The sequence below is a fragment of the Glycine max genome, chromosome 3, assembly GCF_000004515.6.
Source record: "Glycine max cultivar Williams 82 chromosome 3, Glycine_max_v4.0, whole genome shotgun sequence".
Lineage (NCBI taxonomy): Eukaryota > Viridiplantae > Streptophyta > Magnoliopsida > Fabales > Fabaceae > Glycine > Glycine max.
Genome location: NC_016090.4, coordinates 43946693 through 43966436, shown reverse-complemented (window position 1 = coordinate 43966436; position 19744 = coordinate 43946693). Strand labels below are relative to the sequence as shown.

General features: G+C 31.4%; 3 protein-coding genes across 9 annotated transcripts; 2 read left to right on the top strand and 1 right to left on the bottom strand.

Annotated features, from left to right (window-relative positions):
* The first annotated feature begins 1058 nt into the window (after positions 1-1058).
* CYP12 (peptidyl-prolyl cis-trans isomerase CYP12) lies at positions 1059-4165 on the top strand. Of its 4 annotated transcripts, none has more exons than XM_026127935.2 (7): positions 1061-1222; positions 1435-1626; positions 2129-2178; positions 3124-3223; positions 3364-3418; positions 3490-3594; positions 3804-4165. In XM_026127935.2, exons 1-6 carry the CDS (start codon positions 1163-1165, stop codon positions 3555-3557), a joined length of 525 nt encoding a protein of 174 aa, XP_025983720.1. In that variant the 5' UTR covers positions 1061-1162; the 3' UTR covers positions 3558-3594; positions 3804-4165. The 4 variants fall into 4 exon arrangements, with proteins under 4 accessions (XP_025983721.1, XP_025983720.1, XP_025983722.1 ...); XM_026127937.2 differs by having other exon boundaries at positions 1062-1222; positions 3514-3594; XM_026127936.2 differs by lacking the exon at positions 3490-3594 and having other exon boundaries at positions 1059-1222.
* On the bottom strand, positions 4137-7852 carry LOC100775435 (uncharacterized protein C24B11.05). Of its 3 annotated transcripts, XM_006577126.4 has the most exons (8): positions 7771-7852; positions 7212-7280; positions 6743-6808; positions 6547-6644; positions 5120-5245; positions 4760-5041; positions 4572-4637; positions 4137-4469 (listed from the first exon to the last, which is right to left on the bottom strand). In XM_006577126.4, exons 2-8 carry the CDS (start codon positions 7261-7263, stop codon positions 4320-4322), a joined length of 840 nt encoding a protein of 279 aa, XP_006577189.1. In that variant the 5' UTR covers positions 7264-7280; positions 7771-7852; the 3' UTR covers positions 4137-4319. The 3 variants fall into 3 exon arrangements, with proteins under 3 accessions (XP_006577189.1, XP_003521627.1, XP_040870128.1); XM_003521579.5 differs by having other exon boundaries at positions 7212-7838; XM_041014194.1 differs by having other exon boundaries at positions 4760-5245; positions 7212-7840.
* A 5345-nt stretch (positions 7853-13197) lies between these two features.
* LOC100819978 (pectin acetylesterase 3) lies at positions 13198-18692 on the top strand. Of its 2 annotated transcripts, XM_006577123.4 has the most exons (14): positions 13198-13465; positions 14287-14369; positions 14573-14702; positions 14816-14889; positions 15189-15275; positions 15355-15479; positions 15566-15626; positions 15821-15874; positions 15963-16040; positions 16458-16563; positions 16669-16814; positions 17327-17430; positions 18363-18401; positions 18490-18692. In XM_006577123.4, the coding sequence occupies exons 1-14, from the start codon at positions 13288-13290 to the stop codon at positions 18602-18604; spliced, it is 1380 nt and encodes a 459-aa protein (XP_006577186.1). In that variant the 5' UTR covers positions 13198-13287; the 3' UTR covers positions 18605-18692. The 2 variants fall into 2 exon arrangements, with proteins under 2 accessions (XP_006577186.1, XP_003521625.1); XM_003521577.4 differs by lacking the exons at positions 18363-18401; positions 18490-18692 and having other exon boundaries at positions 13199-13465; positions 17327-17637.
* The last annotated feature ends 1052 nt before the right edge of the window (positions 18693-19744 follow it).

The following is a 19744-nucleotide window of genomic DNA, read 5'->3' as shown; positions in this document are numbered from 1 at the left end:
ACATTTATAAATATATCTATATTATTTATATTTATCAAGATTAGAGAACATCCCATAATTAAAGTGTTCCTTTCTTTTTCCTTGTTATTTATGTTTTACAACCTATCAAAAAATCTATATTTAAAAATATTTACTAATCTTTTCACATGTAACTCATTTATTTTCATTTCCCAACTAAACTTTTGTTTTTAATAAAAGCAATAATCTAGACAATTCTTTTACCACTAACGGAAATCTAATTAAATTCAATTTTACACTTCATACACTCTTACATTCCAATCAAGAGTCATGGTAGTATCTCCATAAATTTTTATCAGCAGCCGCTTAAGTTTTGGAAATGGGGTGCAGGTAAAAATTTACAGAGGTGCGGGAAGTTTTAGTACAAAAGCATTGGTAGATGTTGTTTCCTAGTAAAAATTTATAGAGGTGCAGGAAGTTTTAGCATAAAAGCACTCCTATTATTGTTTTCCGTTGGGTCCCATGAATTGAACTTTTCAAAAGCCATGGGACGCAAGAGGTAGTAATAGTGAGAATGCATGAAGTTTTACTCAATATAAGTTATAATATTGAAAACATGACCCATGATGGGCTGAAATACCTGCTTGTTTTAGATTTTTGGTAAAAGCCCAAAAAATAACTAATTCGTTAGGAATTGAACAACAGAACAAATATTATGCATATTTGAATAATTAATTGTTTAGATGTGCTGATCATTTCTCTTTGCCATTAATCAACAATACAGTTTAATTCACAGATCGTGACTGAGAAATCAATGCGAGTCCAGGCCGTGGTAGGACCAGCACTAGAAAGCAAAACAAAAATAATATTTGGTATTCATCTTATATATTATATAATTAACTAAATCAAAGCCTCACAATTGTATAGAAAACTAGCAATAAGTTTTTTCTATACTGCAACGGAGTACTTAAAAGAAAATTAATTTAATTGAAACGAGATTATTTTTTATGTAGTAATAAATGAAAAACTATACATTCACAAAAAAAAAAGCTATACATATTTTTTTTACATATAAAAATACGCATACTTAAATCCTTTTATCTCTTACGGCTTTCAGTTTCACGCCGTGTCTTCTCTTCGTTTTGGGCAAATTCGCAATCAAAACAGCAAGGGAAGGTTCGAGTGAGTGAGTGAGTGAGTGAGTATGGCGTCTTCATTATCTGCTCAATTGGTTCAATGTCAGAATTCACTTCCACCTCTTCAGGTCACTGCTTCCTACTTTTCTCTTTCGGCATTATTTTTAGGTGCACTGTTATGACTTTGCTTTTTGGAAGCACCCAAATAGCTTCCATTCAATTTAATGTATGAAAGGGATGATTTTTCACACCTTTGTTCATATGGGGTTTTGGGTTTCAAATGTTCCTACAACTGTTTGTGTATATTAATTACGGTATAAGTTTGCTGCCATTTTTTCAGGCTAACTTTAGCCAAGATGTGTCTAAGGTTCAAAGGTCACATGTGGTATGTTGCGGTACCAAATCACCGATTGGTTATGGTAAAACATTGGCATCAAGATCACATAATGCCCTGAGGTTTTCTGTCACGCAACAATCTGTAGCAAGGTCAATTCGATATAGGAGAATGACATGTGTCAATGCTGCAGATAGTGTAAGTTTTTCATTTAAAATTTGTGGTTTGGGAATATGTTTACAGAATAATACTAAGCCAATGTGAAACACTGGAGAAGTTAAAGGATAACACCTTCGGCATTTCTAACTTATGCTCTTTGTTCCACTTGGTCATTGTTACAAGAGTGTGAAAAGGACATGATTTTCTCCATTTCCTAAACAAGTTTTTGAAAATGAGAAACAAAGTAAAAACAAGGTGATATTCTTGTAATTATGAAAAAATAGAAAAAAAAAAGGAGATAACGTTTAGTTAAACCGCTTGTTGCTCGTAGAGTACGAGCCATTCAGTATTTGGATTGTTGATTCTTACAACATACAACTGCATGTTTGGGATTGGATTCATTGAATTCACCTGAAAAGGTCTTGGTGATGCTCAATAATCTATTCTGATGTGATTAAGATGATTTTTCTTACATGGTTTTGTTACCTTTAGGTTGTAGAGCTTCAAGCCAAGGTGACGACCTAGTGTTTTTTTTATGTAGAAGTTGGTGGTGAACCTGTGGGCAGGATTGTTTTGGGCCTATTTGGAGAGGTTGTTCCTAAAACAGTTCAAAATTTCAGTGCTTTGTATACAGGTGTTAACTAATAATGAGTATATTTTAGGGTTAAATTATATAGAAATTTGTAATTTTTCTTTCATAATTTTTCTTTTTTGAGCAAATAATTATTAAATTAATATCATTTAATTTTTTGTACAGAGAATATTAAAAGTGATGAATTTATGATAAATAAAGCCCAAGAAAACAAGGATAATTAAGAAAAACATGACTAATTAAGGAGGAAATGAGGCTAATTAAGAAAAGAAGACTAATTAAGAAAAAGAGACTAATGAAGAAAAGCAAAGTTAATTAAGAAAATGAGACTAATTAAGAAAAGTAAGACTAATTAATGAAAATAGAACTAATTAAGGCAAAGGCTAGAAGAAGGAGAAGCAAGAGGCATTGCTTCTCTTCATTCCTTTTCTTATCTTTTCTTCCTTTACTAAATATTCTCTTCTTCCAATTGTAAAGCCTTCATGAAAATGAGATGCTAAACCACCTTTACTGTGAACTTGACAACCAACTCTGATAGATTAAGTTTTCAATATTCTTATCTTCTAAATTTCCTTCCACACTAATATTGGATTTCTCATCTTTTCTGTCTTTCATTAATTAATTTAAATTCTTGTTTAATTTCTCTTATTATTTGATTTAATTTTTTGCTAATTTAAATTATTATTTTTCTCGTAACCTTTTCAAGTCAAGTTTCTTTAACTTTTTTTTATTAATAAAATATTTATCTATCTAAGTACAAATAAAGTCCTTGTAAATTTAACACTAGAATTTCCATTTTAACTTTACTACTTGAGACGAATTGGTTCATTTGCCAATCCATGCAAGCAAACAACTTTTTTTCTGCAGCATTTTTCTTGTTGTAATTGAATTACTACTGTGAAATGGATTGTGTGACATTGAATTTTATAGATCAAGCTGAACAGTCTTTGTACAGATGAGAAAGGATATGGTTACAAAGGAAGCTCCTTCCATCGTATAATCAAAGATTTCATGATTCAGGGTGGAGACTTTACAGAAGGAAATGTGAGCTCTGTTATAGTTGTTTGTATGCCTGCATATATGTACTGATGAGGGCATTTACTTTCACACTGCCATGTCATGTATATGCATCAATGAGGGTCGTAATGTTTCTTCTCACTTTAAATTTGTTTTAATGGCTGCAGGGAACTGGTGGAATTAGTATCTATGGTCCTAGTTTTAAAGATGAGAGTTTTGCCTGTAAGTCTCTGTTGCTGGCTGGATATTAATATATTAAAATAGTATTGTTAATAATATTCTGAAATTTCTAGTTTCAACACTTTCTTGCTGTGAAGCATGTCGGTCCTGGAATTCTGAGCATGGCGAATGCTGGTCCTAATAATAATGGTAGTCAATTTTTCATTTTCACTGTAAAGGTGAGAGACATGTACTGCCATCCTAAATTTTACAAGTTACTAATATATAAAAACTAAAGTGAATGTAAAAGTAAAAAATCTAATAGACTGGACCATATTGCTGTGGACGTTATTTCTCATATTCAGTGCTCAATTATTTAACTAAACTATTCGAATCTTGAAAATTTTGACTTTTATTCAGCATTAAGTGTCTTGTTTTTTTGATGCAGACTCTATGGCTAGACAATTGGCACGTTGTATTTGGACATATCATTGATGGAATGGATGTTGTGAAGACACTTGAATCCCAGGAGACGAGTAGGTCAGATGTCCCTCGGAAACCTTGCAGAATTGTTAATTGCGGAGAACTGCCTATAGAGGGTTGATCTTTACGTGGAAGCACATCACTTCTGATTTTCAGTTCAATTTCCAATTTTCTGATTGTCCCTTATTAATCATGTTAATGTGTCTGAATTATCATTAGTGGCTGCCAAATTGGTTGACTTCCGGAGACACAGCGGAGATACCACATCCATATTTTGTATGACTAGACTCATGCTTAATCCTTATAAGAATAGTATTCTCTTTTCCATTTCTTAATTTTTGCCTTAGTTATTTGTGTTTACATGCTCCCAACAATATGATTTACATTTTTAAGCATCACCATTTGTGGGGAGACAATTGCTATGGACCATGGTTGTTGGGATTGCTCGGTAGGTAAAATTTGTTTCTTTTCAAAGCAAAATCTATGCAAGGACCATGGTTTCAACTGCTGGGGATTGGATCATTTGCTGTAGCTCTCCCTCAACCTCCCATATTTTGGGCAATGCTTCTTTGATATTATGAATGCTATTCAGTGCATAGTCAGCACCAGGCACCAAATCTGAGCGTCCCACCTGTCCCCAGAATGTTAACTTGCTTTAGATATGTACATGAATTGTGGAGCCATTTTTTTTAAATTTCCCAATAAGATGTATATATAGTAAATTATAGCTTACAATAACTGTGTTAAGTCCAGCAGCTTTCCCACTTGCAATGTTTCTTGCACTGTCATCAAAAAACAACTGCATAGGATCGAAGAGGGAAAAAAAATCTGTAGTAAGTTGATTCCAAGACTAAATGGCCAAAATAAACATAAATGCATAATTTTTGCATGTTACTTTTCAGTTTACGTAATAGATTTTACCGTTTTCCTTGGATCTACATTAGCAATCTGAATGGCAGCTTCAATGGCTTCCACAGAGGGTTTGCATAGGATTTGTGTCTTGGAGTTGAAACATCCGCTCTCTACTTGGTTACAGTCTTTGTTAAACGACTTACTCCATGTTAGCAAGTGAGTATCAGTAGGTACATTTGTGTAATTAGGCGGATTAAGCGTTTCAAAGCATATGATGCCATCAAAACAATCGTTCAACCCCAATCTGTTGAGAACTTGGTGTGCATGTGCTTGATCTGCATTAGTGAATACCTGTGATGACCATTTCCATGTCTTAGAATTAGGTGCAATGCTCTCCACTGCACAAACTAATATAAAAGAGTTACATACTATTTTACGCTGAGGCATGGAAAGCAGAAGGCTCCTTAACACTGGATCTGGCTTCAGTTTCTCGTATGGTAATCTTCCATGCACGTAGGCATGAAATTCATCATTGTCAAACTCATAACCAAAGGCCTGAAAGCAAGGACGGAAACTCATTGATAATGAATTGGTTTTGGTATTTCATAAAGAAAGAACGATGAAGATAAAACATAGAATAATGCCATTTTTTTTAGTGAATTACACTAGTATCCTATGTGTTTTTTTTTTAAATTGCATTCAATATCCTTTTTTTTACATTATTTTTGTTAACTTCTTAACTAATATCAATTGAAATACGTGAGCAGAAGAAATTATTCTAACATTTTTGTTACACTCACATCTTCTATGTTTTTTTTTTAAAATTGCATCCGATACTCCTCTCCTGTTTAACATTACTTTTACACTCCTTCTTTTAATATTATTAACTAACGTAGTAACATCAATTGAAATATATGAGCTGATGAAATTGTCTTAATATCTTTGTTAAATACTTGATAACAAGTTAACAATTGACCCTTTGAATGAACCTTTCTTAAGACAATAACAGTTTTTTCTTTAAAATTTAACTCTTATTTCATTGTTGTTAACACTTGAAGAAGATTAAACTCTTGATTGAGACATTATATCAAACACCTAACCATAAAAAATAAATATTTCAAAGAAAGAAGTTAAAAACACAAAATACAGGAACAAAACACTAAAATTTGAAGCAAATGATCATATTCAATTAATAGACATTGTTGGGAACATATCCAACAAAAATGCAACAACCAAACGACCCAACATGCATACAAAAAATTAAACTTTTTTAAAAAAAGATGTTAACACATATGTACCAACAATGGAGATTCATGTTCAACAAAAAGTTGAGTTCATGTTCAATTAAATAAAAAAGAAAAAGAAGGAAGAATGTTAAAATATTTTTAGGTTAAAAATGATGACATGTCTTTTATAGAGTTAAGAGGAAGAAGATAAAGGTATCTTAGACATAAATTTTCATTAAAAGTCATATAACCAATATATGTCTATCTATTAAATTATTAGATGATGTTTAGGAGGCCGAAAGTATGGGTGTAATGTGAGTTAAACAATTAAGATACTTTTTTTATGGTGAAAAAAAAGAGGGGTGTCGGGTGTAATTTGAGAAAAATACAGGGGTATGTGTGAGAAAAAAAATAAGGGTATTATAGACAAATTTTCATTAAAAGTCATATAACCAGCCCATGCATGTTTTCTGTTAAATTATTAGACGATATTTAAGAGGAAATGAGTTCAAGTGTAATGTAAGCTAAATAACTAAGGAGTTTTTTTTATAGGGTATAAAAAAGAAGAGATGTGAAATGTAATTTGAAAAATATACAAGGGATGCAACTGTAATTTTTTTTTATATATACCTTTAGTCCTGCCATAGTTGTCCCATACTCCCTGTACAAATCCACGCAAAGCTTTGGTACTTCACTTTCTTCCATCAGCAGATGTTTCAACATATACCCTGTAAACAAGATTGGTTAGCTAAAGGACTTACTTTGCATATTATCTTAACACTAGAGGTATTGTAGTTTTAGTAATTTTCATTGTTAATGTTTGTACCTTCTATGTTCTTTCGACATGCCAAATTGAGACCTGTGCTCAATGGGTAGAGAGTATCGTCCATATCTGTTGAAAATATTGGAGCTATAAATAAATAACACTCCCATTTTCTTCTTTAAAATGGTAATAGAACACATCTGCAATGGCTTGGTTCAGTTGGTTGGGGGAGAATGAGGGGTTAGAAGAGAGGAAAAAATGGTTTCATTGTCTCTCTCTTTTGTTTGGAACTCGTTAAAGAAAACCAAGTTGTGACACCTAATCTCCAAAAAGCTTCTCTTTCTTAAGTTGTTCTTTTCAATTTAGAAATTTTAGGAGAAAAAGCATTATTGCCATTATAATGTTTGCAGTGCTTACAAAACATGGGCTAAAGAATAGTAATTTCAATGTGCAATTTTCGTAATACTTAAACAAAAATTGTACAACTCGTGAAAGATGTAAGAGTGCACTAATAGATTAGCACCAATCATACCCAAAAGCAAACAATCGTACTTGAATCCAGAAATTCTGCGAGAAGTATCCATTTTAAAGAAATTCTAATCTGCATCAAGTCATCAACATCCAATGAATTTGTTAGTTCCAATGTTTATGAAAACCCTACTCAGCAAACGACATATTAATACTTTTTTTCTTTGGTGGCATTTAAATCTTATGCAAGCATCATCAGTTGCGGTATAGCTTAACGGTTGCAGTTTGACTTTGATCATAAAAGTAATTGAAACAAAACTACTACTATATGTAACAAACTAGTTTGAACACAAGTTTACTAATGGCGTATACGTGTAAAGACCTGATAAACACTTTCAATTTATATATAGCCCAATATATCAATTCAGCCTAATATAAAAACGACGAGCTAAGTGAGTTATTTAATGTGGTCTGATAAAATCAATACATGAAGCATTCTCATCAATCATCAATCATCAATCATCAATGTGAACCACATAAAGTCAATTATGAACAAATAATTATCAAGGTTATGCACAGGAACAGATCATTATAGACTATTGTAGAACAGAAAAGGAAAGTACAATAATTTGCAAAGGAATGAAACAACACTCGTGCTGCTGGTGTTTGATTGTATCACGAACAATTAAGCAGTGGCTCACAAAACCTATTTATAATATTTGTGTGCATGAATTTGTAGGGGGACCCGCCACTAAGTTTAAATGTGCGAGGTGACGCATAATTCACGAATGGTTGAAATCTTTGAGGTGGAGACCATGGATATTTTTCAATTGGATTGGTAGGATTTCCGCCACTAGTAATTTTGTTGCTCTCATTGATCGAGTCCACAAATTTGAAGGTAGGATTTAGTATTATTTAATTATAATTATAATAACTTTATGCTCCAATGCATGTTGTTGCCCATTTGTGTTAGCCCTACAAACACAAACACCACTTGAAGAAAAGCAGAAATTCGACATCAATCAATCTTCTCCGCACACGCGCGCGCATATATATATATAAATTTGTCATATGAATAAGTTAAGTTTTTGTTTGTTTAGAATCTCAATGCCAAAAGAAAAAAAGGGAGGCATAATCTAGAGATGGGATGGTAAAGATGAGGTTTATTCTTTTCTATTGAAGGAATATTATAAGCATCAATGCTGTTATCTGTAATTCTAATAAAGCATATCAACATCAAAATGCTTGTTTCTTGACGTCCTTTGCAGCCAAATCAGATGCCAAACCAAAAGGCTTGTCATGGGGGACTGTCCGGGAGGACATTGTCCAAATACATGTTTTTATTTATTTTTTCCTCTACTTCTAAGTATACTTTTCTTCGGAAAAAATTATGTTCGCCATATAACACAAACAGATACTAAATATGATAAAAAAAAAAACTTTAAATATGAATAATTCTTTTAATGAAAATTTGAAATTTGGTTCACTTTATTATAATAGATTAGTCTTTTTTGTTAAGTCCAACTCCCATTAGTTGAAACTTTCCATGCATAAACTTATATTGAGATTTATATTTATGTGCATATAAGTGTATATGAAATTTATTAATGTCTACTCACTTTTTTAAAAATATCATCATTATTATTATATATAAGAAAATAGATAAAATGATATCAGTATAACTTAACCAATTATTACACTATTTCATAATTTGATATAAAATACACACTGTCAAGATGGTCTATGTCAAATTTTGTCAAAATTAAACAATAATAATAAGATAATAAAATGATTCATATTTTAATATATTTTACAAAATTTATATTAGGTGGGTTTTAATCTGTATGAATAAGATAACAAATAATTTTATATTAATATAAAATTTTGTATATATGATTTACGTGAGTAGAACCTTCAATCAAATAGTGAATTTTAAGAAAATATTATTTAATTTAAAATTATTAGATTGTGTAATAGTTATATAAAGTTAAAGTTATATCGATATAATTTGATTATATATATATATATATATATATATATATATATATATATTAGTAAGTTAGACTTTAAGTGTATTTTAATAAAATTATAACTCACTATTTACAATACTCATTCTTGAATATTTATATACTTGGATTTGGAACTATTATAAATTACGCTTTGATTAAGTGAAACATTTTAAAAACAAATTAAATGACTCGGATATTATTTTAAAGTTTAAATTGCCTTTCAAAAAAATTATTTAAAGTTTAAACTAATGACAAAATCAATAAGTTTGAATTCGGTCTTTTCTTTCCGCAATTCATCCACAAGTGCATTACTAGAATGTAACATGTTCCTTCTCACTTGGAAGGAATAAGTAGTAAGACGGTTAGGTAATATCTCATTCATTGTACTTTATGTATCAAGCTTTAGCTTGGATTGATCCACAAGTTTTAATCCTACGAGTACTGACAAGAGAGATAATAGTAAGCCAAAGAAAATTTGTATCACTTGAGATAAACATATAATATTAAAACTGTGTCATGTTTAGCAATATTAGTAGTTTAATTTTAAAAAACTTATATAAAATTTACATAAAAAATATTTCCCCCCCATCAAATATCCTTCTTCAGATACAATTCTCTGAAGGAGAATACCTATAGGGAAAAAATGTAAATTCTCTATAAAAAAATATATATAGCTCTTGTAAGCTTTTTTCTTAAAATAAAATTTATAGTTAATATATAATATAATTTCTCATACAAAAAAAAACTTATTAAATAAGTACTTAATTAACCTTTTTACTCAAATACAACTTGAGTATGCCTGAATAAAATTTAAGTCGAGGGGAAACTGCAGTATATAACATAAACATGTTTTCGTTAAGAGTAATTTTGTCAAAAACAAAATATATTTTGAAAACATTGGAAGTGAACTTAGAAAAAATAGATGGTAATAACAAAGCCTTTTTCGCAGTATATACGTTGAGAGGATAAAATCCTATGGACCAAACCCATATCAACATAAGGCCATCTCTTACAGCCAGATCCACGTAACGTATGTGTTCACAATCATGTTAATGACATTGTGATGTAATATGTTGCTATTATATAATAAAAAAAATCAGATATTAATAAATATTAAAATAATTAAAAAAATTGTATTGTTTCTTTTATAATGTAGAGAAAAAGATTGACGTACGGATACTATAAAATAATTGTATATAATTATTCAGTCACAAATCTATCATATAAAAGGTAAATTAATTTAATTTTTATAATAATTATCTTTAAAATTATACAAATAGTGAGTTTTTATTGGATCACAAATACTATTAATACATCACCATTAAATTATATAATGAAAATATTGTAATGCGAAGAATGTTATAGAAATATTTACGTTGTTAGCTCCTATATTTACACGTTAAATAATATGCAACACATTTTTTATGTTGTAAGTCAATTGTCAAACAAGAAATAACATAAAAACTTCAATAGTTATAATGAATGCTTTTTCTTTCGTCCAAATTTCCATCTCATTTTTTTGTATTTCTCTTTTCTTTTCTAATCACATATTTGTTAATCTTTCTTGTATAGTATGTTTGATTTAAGAAAGAAAAAATAGAAAATGAAATATTTTTTATGTTGTTGGATAAGAAAGAAAAGAAAAATAAAGGTTTTCTTTTATTTAGTTATATAGAAAGTGGAAAAAAAATATGTATACAAAAATAATATAAATATTCTATATGAAAAATAAAATACAATATTTTTGTCTTTATTATATATATATTTTATATATATATATATATATATATATATATATATATATATAAAAGAAATAAAGGAAAGATAAAAAATATTTGAGGGAAGATAAAAATAGCATGAGACTCCCTTGCATAATCATTTCTTCCTTTGTCTCTTTAGTTTCAAACAAATAAAGGAAAGAGTAAAATATTTGAGATTTTTTCTTCCTTTTTCGATCCATCCTCCATTTTATACCAAATGAAGCCTTATCTTTTTCTTTATATCTCCTTCTTCCCCAAACCTACATATGAAACACATTTAGTCATTTATATTCCCATTAACCATTAGTGTGGCCCTTGTGTGTGTGTGTTTAGGAGGTGTGATCCATTTAATTTAGCCGTAAATATTAACTTTCGAAAGAGTAAAGTTACTACCAACATATACTTCCCAATTTGTTATTGACAAGATCATTGATTCTTATATAGCAGTGTAACTTTTTTCTGATTCCATACCTCGTTTGAATGTATATATCATCTTCTTTGTCATGAATTAATTAACCCTCGTTATGCAAGTTCGAATAGCTGCAATCAATTCACCATCATCATCATCGCCGGCTCCTAGAAAGTTGCACACGGAACCACGCTAGCTACAACTATAATCTCATTTATATTTTCGGAGTCAGTTTTGTCGATGCCGTATGTCTCATATCTACGTTCATCAATATTGCGAGGTTTTGCAGATTCTTATACCAACGAGAGAGTAACGACAGACTGAACAATGTTGATAAAAAAAATAGTAATTAATTTTAGAAATACTAATGCTCTTAAGTATAAAATTGGTGAATTGCATAACGTCCCGTACATGAACACACAAGAAAACGACAATGATTTGTGTCGAAATCTCCTCTTACTCTGATTACTAAGGTTTGAAATTGAATACAACATAATCGCGATTAATGGCATTAGTGGCAATGAGAAGATCCAAATGGTAAAAAACCTAATCAAACCGGCCAGTACATAGTGTGAACAATAAAAGACAAAAACGCAAGTTTGTGGGCAGAAGGGGTACATGTCTTTATTTGTTACACCCTTTCATGTTTATATGTAACTAAAAAAAGATGAGATGTGATTTTTCTTTTCTTCAAAAAGTAATATTTTCTCTTCTGTTTAGGTAGGAAGTAGCTAGTGCTAGTGACATTTCTAAGTACAGACTGTATTTTATTGTAGTTGTAATATTAAACATTATTTTAGATAGTAGTATCTTTTATTTATTTTTTATTTTTTATACAAATAAAAATTAAAATACCATAATGATTAGATAAATCTTATCATTTTTTTATAAATTATTATTTCAAAATATAAATGCTCTCTTACAATTTAATATTTTTATGTTTATGTTAATTTTAGATTATATTTATATCTTATACTATAATTGTTAGATGTTTTGTTTCTTATGAGTTTTAACATTTATTATATTCCCATTTTTACTATGTGATTTTTTTTATTAACAAGCATTTTGTATGCGGATTTATAAATACATGTGAAATGAAAAACATAAATTAGATAAATTGAGTCTTATAATTAAGAACAAATGTAATATTAAATAAAATAGTGAAGTTTTGGCATACTTTTTTCCTTGTCTAATACAAGGGTACCTTAGACAAAATTATTTATTTATTTAATGAATTATAATATTAATCAGTAAAACATTTTATATAAAGTAGATTTTAAATGCATATTTATTATATTTTTATTTATTTAATAAATTATATCAATTAGCAAAACATTTAATAGAAAGTTAATTTTAAATACACATTCATTATTACATATGCGGAGAAGAACAATGAGTTTTAACTTTTAACAATGTCATTAATGAATATTTAAGATCAATGCATTTGTTAATTAGTTATTATACACTTATTAGATTTATGAGTTTTAATTTTTAAAATAAAAACATTAAATTTATAATATAAAGTAAGGAAGATATAAATTATAATTTAAATATTTAGTATAATATACGTCTAACGTAAAAAAAGTTCATACATCACAAGAGTACACACAAGAATGTAGTTATAAAAGAGAGAGAAAAAAAGATAGTAGATAATTAGTTTGATTGGGACAAAATAATGAAAATATACTGGACAACAAATGCAAGTTAATGAGGCACATGGGAAAAATAATTAGACAAAAACAAAAAGGGACTGACAGTAAAAGAAGGAGTGTTGCTGCTGACATAGGAACTAGATTCCGCAATAAAATACTAATATTCCCTCTTTTATTAGTTACTATAAATAATAAATAAATGAAAAGAGAGAAAAAACATCAATGATCAATAATCGTCGTTTCTGTTTCTGTATAAATAAATAACACAAAACATAGGAGTGGGTGGCTGAGAGTGAATAGTGTCGTCAGAATGAAGGTGATTCTATTACTCATAGCAGCATCATTTTCCTTTGTTTCTGTACTTAGATCTGAGGCTGAGCATTTGTTCCAAAACGATGCCGTTTCACTGGCAGTGGAAGTACCGCCCGGACCTCCACCTCTCATGGTCCCCCTCACTCTCATTCAGGGAGCTGCTTCCAAAGGAGCCGGTCTCTCTCTCTCTCTCTCTCTCAGTGAAATTATTTCTTTAGCATTTTTAATTTGCTTCATTCTTTTTTATAGCTATGGTCTCTGTATTGTAATGATTTCAATGCTGCCTTCACCTTAAGCCACTTTGTTATCATTTCTGACCCTTTTTTGTTTTTGTTTTTGTTTTTTTTTCTCTTTTTCTGGTATTGCTTTTGGCCTTCTTTGTAATTAGTTTACTGTCTTTGAATGTGTTTATGGACTAACATAGTACTTGTAGCAGTAGGATGGACAACATAATCTGTATGCTTTTTTAGGTTAGTTGAGGTCTTCCTAGTTGATGTCATAGCACATTTTGTGTTGTAAAGACGGTCTCAAATGTGTGCTTTTACCAAGGGGGTGTAACTTAGTTGATTGAGTAGAGTTGTAAGTGTTGTAAGCGCATGGATAAAAAAAAATGTGGGTATTTAGATAAACATTTGCAAAACTAATTTTGAACTAAGTTGATTTTGATTCTGATTATAATTGATTTTGAAGTGAAGATATTTATATTTGGGTATTTTTATTCTAAAAGCAAATTAGTAGTAGAACTTAATACTATAATTTTTTTTTCTACACAAAAGTTGCCTAGAGTGGCTATGGGCTATGGCTAAAAATCAATTATGGACCAGAATCTATTCTTCAACATGGGATTAAACATGTGAACTTTTATCTAAAATTATGTTAGTTGGTATTTCAATGTGATTTTAGATGACTCAACGTGAAATCAAACATGCACCAATCTCTCACTCCACTTCAATTGCATACTCAAGATTTATATTTTTGTTTTGTCCTGTATTGGCAGTCTGTTTGGATGGAACATTGCCTGGTTACCACTTTCATCCTGGATTTGGATCTGGGGCAAATAGTTGGCTCATTCAATTGGAGGTATGTAAAAGAATGTCCAAGTGTCTTGACTATTTACACTAAGTTTCAATAAGAGATTTAAAAATATTTTTGAGATTTTACAGTTTCTTAAAATTTGAAATCTGTATGCAACTGTGATAATTCATAGGCATGTTATTATAATGTATACACGTCTTTGAATACTAGCCTACCTGACTTGCTTGGTTGTATCTATCTTACTGCAGGGAGGAGGATGGTGTAATACCATCAGTAGTTGTGTCTTTAGAAAAACTACTCGTCGTGGTTCCTCAAAATACATGGAAAAGCAACTAGCATTCACAGGGTTGTTGAGCAATAAAGCTGAAGAAAACCCTGGTTTTTCTCTTTACCTTACGCATGCTTGCTTTATTCACTTCTGGAGATTACAAGATATGCTTACTCAAGTCTTGTGTGTTCTCTTTTTTGCGTATATTTTCTTGTGTGCACAGATTTCTTTAACTGGAACAGAGTTAAAGTACGGTACTGTGATGGAGCATCTTTCAGTGGAGATAGTCAAAACGAGGTTAGTGAGAGTATGGCAGTATAATAGTATACATTTTTTCACCTTTTATCTATATAGTTATTGGTACATTCAGAAAATTAGCTGTCACTTGAAGTAAAGAAGCAGAGTTTTGCTATTTATTTTACATAATGTCTGATACATCAATAGCAAAGAAGCAGAGCTTAGTTTCTTTGTGAGAGCAGGGAGAGTTAAAATTACGGTCCTAGTATTACTCCATTCTCCCACTCATATGCCATGCATCTCTTGCAGGCAACTCTTGTGACACAATGATTCATAGTTTCAAAATATATTTGTTTCAGGTTGCACAGCTTCAATTTCGAGGACAAAAAATATGGCAAGCTGCAATGCAGGAATTATTGTTCAAGGGAATGCAGAAGGCCAACCAGGTTTACCATGTCTCTAACTCTCTATATTTCGATACATCTTCAATATGCATGGAAGCTAATTAAAAAAATTGTATATTAGGCCCTTTTGTCTGGATGCTCTGCAGGTGGTCTGGCATCTATAATACATTGTGATGAGTTCCGGAGCTTGTTTCCTACATCTACCAAAGTGAAATGTTTGAGTGACGCCGGGTTTTTCCTAGATGCGTAAGTTTTGTTTTATATGAATTCTACTGGCCTGCACCATTAGCCTAGAAACTTAGATATAATTGATTATATGTTCAATCATGTAGAGTTGATGTATCTGGGGGTCACACACTGAGGAATCTGTTTGGAGGTGTAGTTAAGTTACAGGTAGTATATTTAATGTCGTATAAAATTGTCTAATAAATAGAATATACTTATGGATCTATGTTGTTCTTGGCTCAACTTTGAAGAGTCAATTGGTTCAAGCTTGCAATGAACTTTCTTGTTACTGGTTTTACTCTGGTAGTGTTTAGAAATTTTGAATTTAATATGCCTTGACATTGATGCTGTTGAAACTGTAGGAGGTGCAAAAAAATCTGCCAAATAGTTGTCTCAACCAACTGGACCCAACTTCGGTAATTTTTTTATTCTGGATTTCATTCTATTGATAACATGAAAATGCTAAACTTGCAAACTTTAAACATGCAAATTTTCTTTGGGCAGTGTTTTTTTCCTCAGAATTTGATCAACTATGTTGAGACTCCACTGTTTCTGCTCAATGCAGCTTATGATGCATGGCAGGTAATATTAATGAAATTCATTGTTTCTCTTGTAATTTTATGTCAATAATGTGCATAATTATATGTGCAAGCTTGTGTCTCTTTATTTGTCCTCAAAGTGTTATCATGGATGTTATGGTTTTTCGTTTGACTATTTAGTTGTCTACGATTTTCCTTTGTTTCAAATGGTTCTAGTAGCAATTTTTTTTCCACTTCTCTTTTTTTCTTTTGTACAAGAAAAATAAATTTAGTTTTGACTTTTACCAACACCAAATCCACATAAAAGCCTTGGCCCAGCAGTCACATTGAATTCAACCATCATTGAGTAAACTAGTTTTGAATGTCAATGATTTTTTATGTCTAAGCAAAAGTCCATAGGGCAAGCAAAGCAGGAACCATATTCGCTATGGACTAAATCTCTCTTGTTTGTTTTCATTAGGTCCAAGAAAGTTTGGTCCCACATTCAGCAGATCCCCATGGCTCTTGGAATGATTGTAAAGCAAATCATGCACACTGTAACTCATCTCAAATTCAGTTCCTCCAAGGTGACTTTGATTTCTACAAATGTGAAATTGTGAATTGTGCATAGCAATTGATGTATATCTACAATCATCTGATTTGTTTGTAATATAATATCTCCTTTGCATCAGACTTCAGAAATCAAATGCTAAATGATGTGAAAGGCTTCTCTGAGACATCTCAAACTGGGTTATTCATAAATTCTTGTTTTGCTCATTGCCAGTCTGAGAGACAAGATACATGGTTTGCTGATGACTCTCCACTCATTAACAACGTGGTATGCATGATTTAGATTTCTATGCTTCTAAAACTGTGCAGTTGAATGTGAGTTTTTTAGACTAACTTTTTCTTCTAATTGGAGGTATTGAAAATACTTAGCAAGAGATAATGGATAGAGATTCCAAAAGTATTCTAAAAATCTTCATTATGATAAAAGATTTTAATAGGAATAACATGGCATCACTAAAGTCCAATACTAACTTTCTGTAAAGCACTGGTTCATTTAGAATCAAAATCCTTGCGGTTAGTGGTTACCATTTCTGTATAGAATAAAAAAGTGAAACAACAAAAGATTTCTAGTTGTATGCTGAGAAATCTTCTGGGATGCGAGGATCATTACTATATTAGTTCAATTTTGTTGAAATGCTGCTAAAGTGTTGGATTACATAAACCTATTTCATTTACAATCTGTGTGTTTCAAAGTGACGTTAATGCCTTGGGCGAAATTATTCACTATTTATTGCTCTCAGAAAAGAGTAATCTGATAAGCTGATATATCTTATCCTGCAGCCAGTTGCAATTGCTGTTGGAGACTGGTTTTTGGATCGGAAAACTGTCAAAGCTATCGACTGTGCTTACCCCTGTGACAATACCTGCCATAATCTGGTCTTCAAGTGAGTGGGAGTTTATTGTCTTTTCATGTGGTAATTTGACATTTTATCAATATGATCATTATTATTGCCATTTGTGTATTTAACATTCATTAATTGTAATGGAAATAAATATCACTCTTGGCTGAGGTTGCAATTATTTAGATCTATCTGTTTATTAATAAGTCATTTTAATAAGATTTCTTTGGATTGAAAATCCAAAATTAGCAATTGAGCTTGTTCTTCTGCCTTTTTATCTTTGAAGGTATTATATTTTCTCATACTAATATTTAGCAAGGACCCCAAACCTGCGCCTTAAGGGTGCTGCCCTTTTTCAATTAATCAAACCAAACCACCTTTCAAGGTTCCTAGAAAATGATATATCAGTCTTTAGAAAGAAAAGAAAAAGATTGAAACGTGATTCCTGTAGATCAGTTTCATAGAAGTTGCAATGAAAGGCACCACCTGAAAGAGTCCTGACTTGATTTCTGACAGTTGTTCTTTACTAACAGGGTTCTACATATGATAAACTTTGATAATAGGCCTTATATTGATCATCTCATTGTAGAACTTAGGTAAAATGGAATAGATTTCAGTTACTGTATTCATTCTCTCTCTACAAGGTGAATTCCCATGTCATGTGCGCATCCTGCTGTAATTTGTCTTTTTGGCTTATAATCCCTTGAACATCATGACCAGTGCGGTATTCTGGTCATAAGTCCTTTCTAGTTTCCACCACTACCTAGGTGATTTAGATGGAACTCAGCAAAAATGGGTAGTTTGAAAGTTGAAGTTGGTGTCGGCGTGATATTTCACTGAAATTTTCCAACTAAGACGAAGAAAAACCTTTCACATTGTCTTCCTATTTGTCCCTTTCAAGTATATCAACAATTGCACCCTTTGTCTTTTCTTCAATTCCACTGTGAAATTGAGATTGACATTTTCCTGCTTTGCAGTGCTGGTAAATCTGCTGCGGTGGACTACCAGTCCACAAGGTTGACTTTTATTTCACCCTCCATTCCTTTCTGAATGCCATCTTTGCAATTCCTCAGTGAGACTGAAATTCTCATTCCTCCTTTGCAGTGATGATGGCATACCTACCAATACCATGACCATGATATATTCCCACTCCACGAGGCTGACTTTTAGTACTGGCCTATATATGCTACGTGTTTTATTGGCATTTACATGTTCCTAGTGCACTATGGACAGTTTTAGCCCAGAAAAACAAATGTACTATGGGCAGATTCGTTAGTCCCTATTCAATCTTCCATTTAAGCCACTTATGGATATCTGTGTCAGCTAGTAATAACATGTCAAGACCTGGATTCAGCAATAGATACTTTAGGACTAGAAGAACCAATTTGGTTAAGGAAGAACAACCTGTAACTATGTAGGTACCTCCTCCGATCTTCTAAATACTTTTAGCCAATTACCACGGTTCACTTTGTAATCCCAAGTTCGTTATAAAGGAGTTTAAGGGAAGTGTTAGCGAAACTTGAATTACATCAAGGTGCTATATATAAACGCATGCTGTTCAAAATGAAATGGTTGGCATATCAAGTTGTAGCTTGATCTAGGCAGGCAATCAATAGGAGTGAAGCAAGAGGTCGATACCATTAAGAAGTTTTAGAAAAGTGTTGTGTTACTGAAGTTTGATTGATTCACATCACGATGGTGTGTATGTGTGTGTATAACACGAGTTTTACACAAGGGGTACGAAATGGATTTAAACTACCACCGAGTGGGCGGATTAGGTTATATGAAGTTGTTTTAACTTGACTAGTAAAAAGGATGTAGATTGTCGTCCACATTGATTTTATTCGGTTCAAATAAAATTGTCTTTTGTAGACCATGAAAGATGTTTAAGCTAATATAAGAATAGGATTTTGAAGATTACAAAGGTGACAACAATCCTATGATTAAGGCGTTGTTAACAAGCAAAGCACTCCGACATGCTGGATGTTAACAAACGAAACCTTGAAGTGATTAATGTAGTTAATCATACTAAGAGAGAGAATTTTTCTTTCACCTGCAAGGGTCTCCTAGTTTAATCATCCTCTCAGGATTTAGTTCATTTATATAATATTTGGTTGAAGGTTGATGAAAGAGAGGTAGGTGTGAGGCAATATCCCTTATTTGGTTTAGAATGTCTAGGTAGTGAAAATAAGGGAAGCAAAATCCTTCACTTCTAACTTTTGCCTCTCCCCTTTTATTTTATACCATGTTACTTGTGTGAAATATATCTCGACTCTGTCGATTTCCTTCCTTTGATTTTATTTTTCTTGCTCTTCCCTTTACCAAAAAATTTCTCCTTTTTCTTAAACCAAATTCTCTA

Coding starts and splice junctions, on each gene's coding strand:
- LOC100775435 (XM_041014194.1), bottom strand. CDS start 7,263: ATGGATACTTCTCGCAGAATTTCTGGATTCAAGTACGATTGTTTGCTT. Junction 6,645..6,742: donor ATGTCGAAAGAACATAGAAG/GTACAAACATTA, acceptor TCTTGTTTACAG/GGTATATGTTGAAACATCTG. Junction 4,470..4,571: donor CTGGACTTAACACAGTTATT/GTAAGCTATAAT, acceptor TTCTGGGGACAG/GTGGGACGCTCAGATTTGGT.
- LOC100819978 (XM_006577123.4), top strand. CDS start 13,288: ATGAAGGTGATTCTATTACTCATAGCAGCATCATTTTCCTTTGTTTCT. Junction 16,564..16,668: donor TCAAATTCAGTTCCTCCAAG/GTGACTTTGATT, acceptor CCTTTGCATCAG/ACTTCAGAAATCAAATGCTA. Junction 16,815..17,326: donor CTCCACTCATTAACAACGTG/GTATGCATGATT, acceptor CTTATCCTGCAG/CCAGTTGCAATTGCTGTTGG.
- CYP12 (XM_026127935.2), top strand. CDS start 1,163: ATGGCGTCTTCATTATCTGCTCAATTGGTTCAATGTCAGAATTCACTT. Junction 1,223..1,434: donor ATTCACTTCCACCTCTTCAG/GTCACTGCTTCC, acceptor CCATTTTTTCAG/GCTAACTTTAGCCAAGATGT. Junction 1,627..2,128: donor GTGTCAATGCTGCAGATAGT/GTAAGTTTTTCA, acceptor TTTTTTATGTAG/AAGTTGGTGGTGAACCTGTG.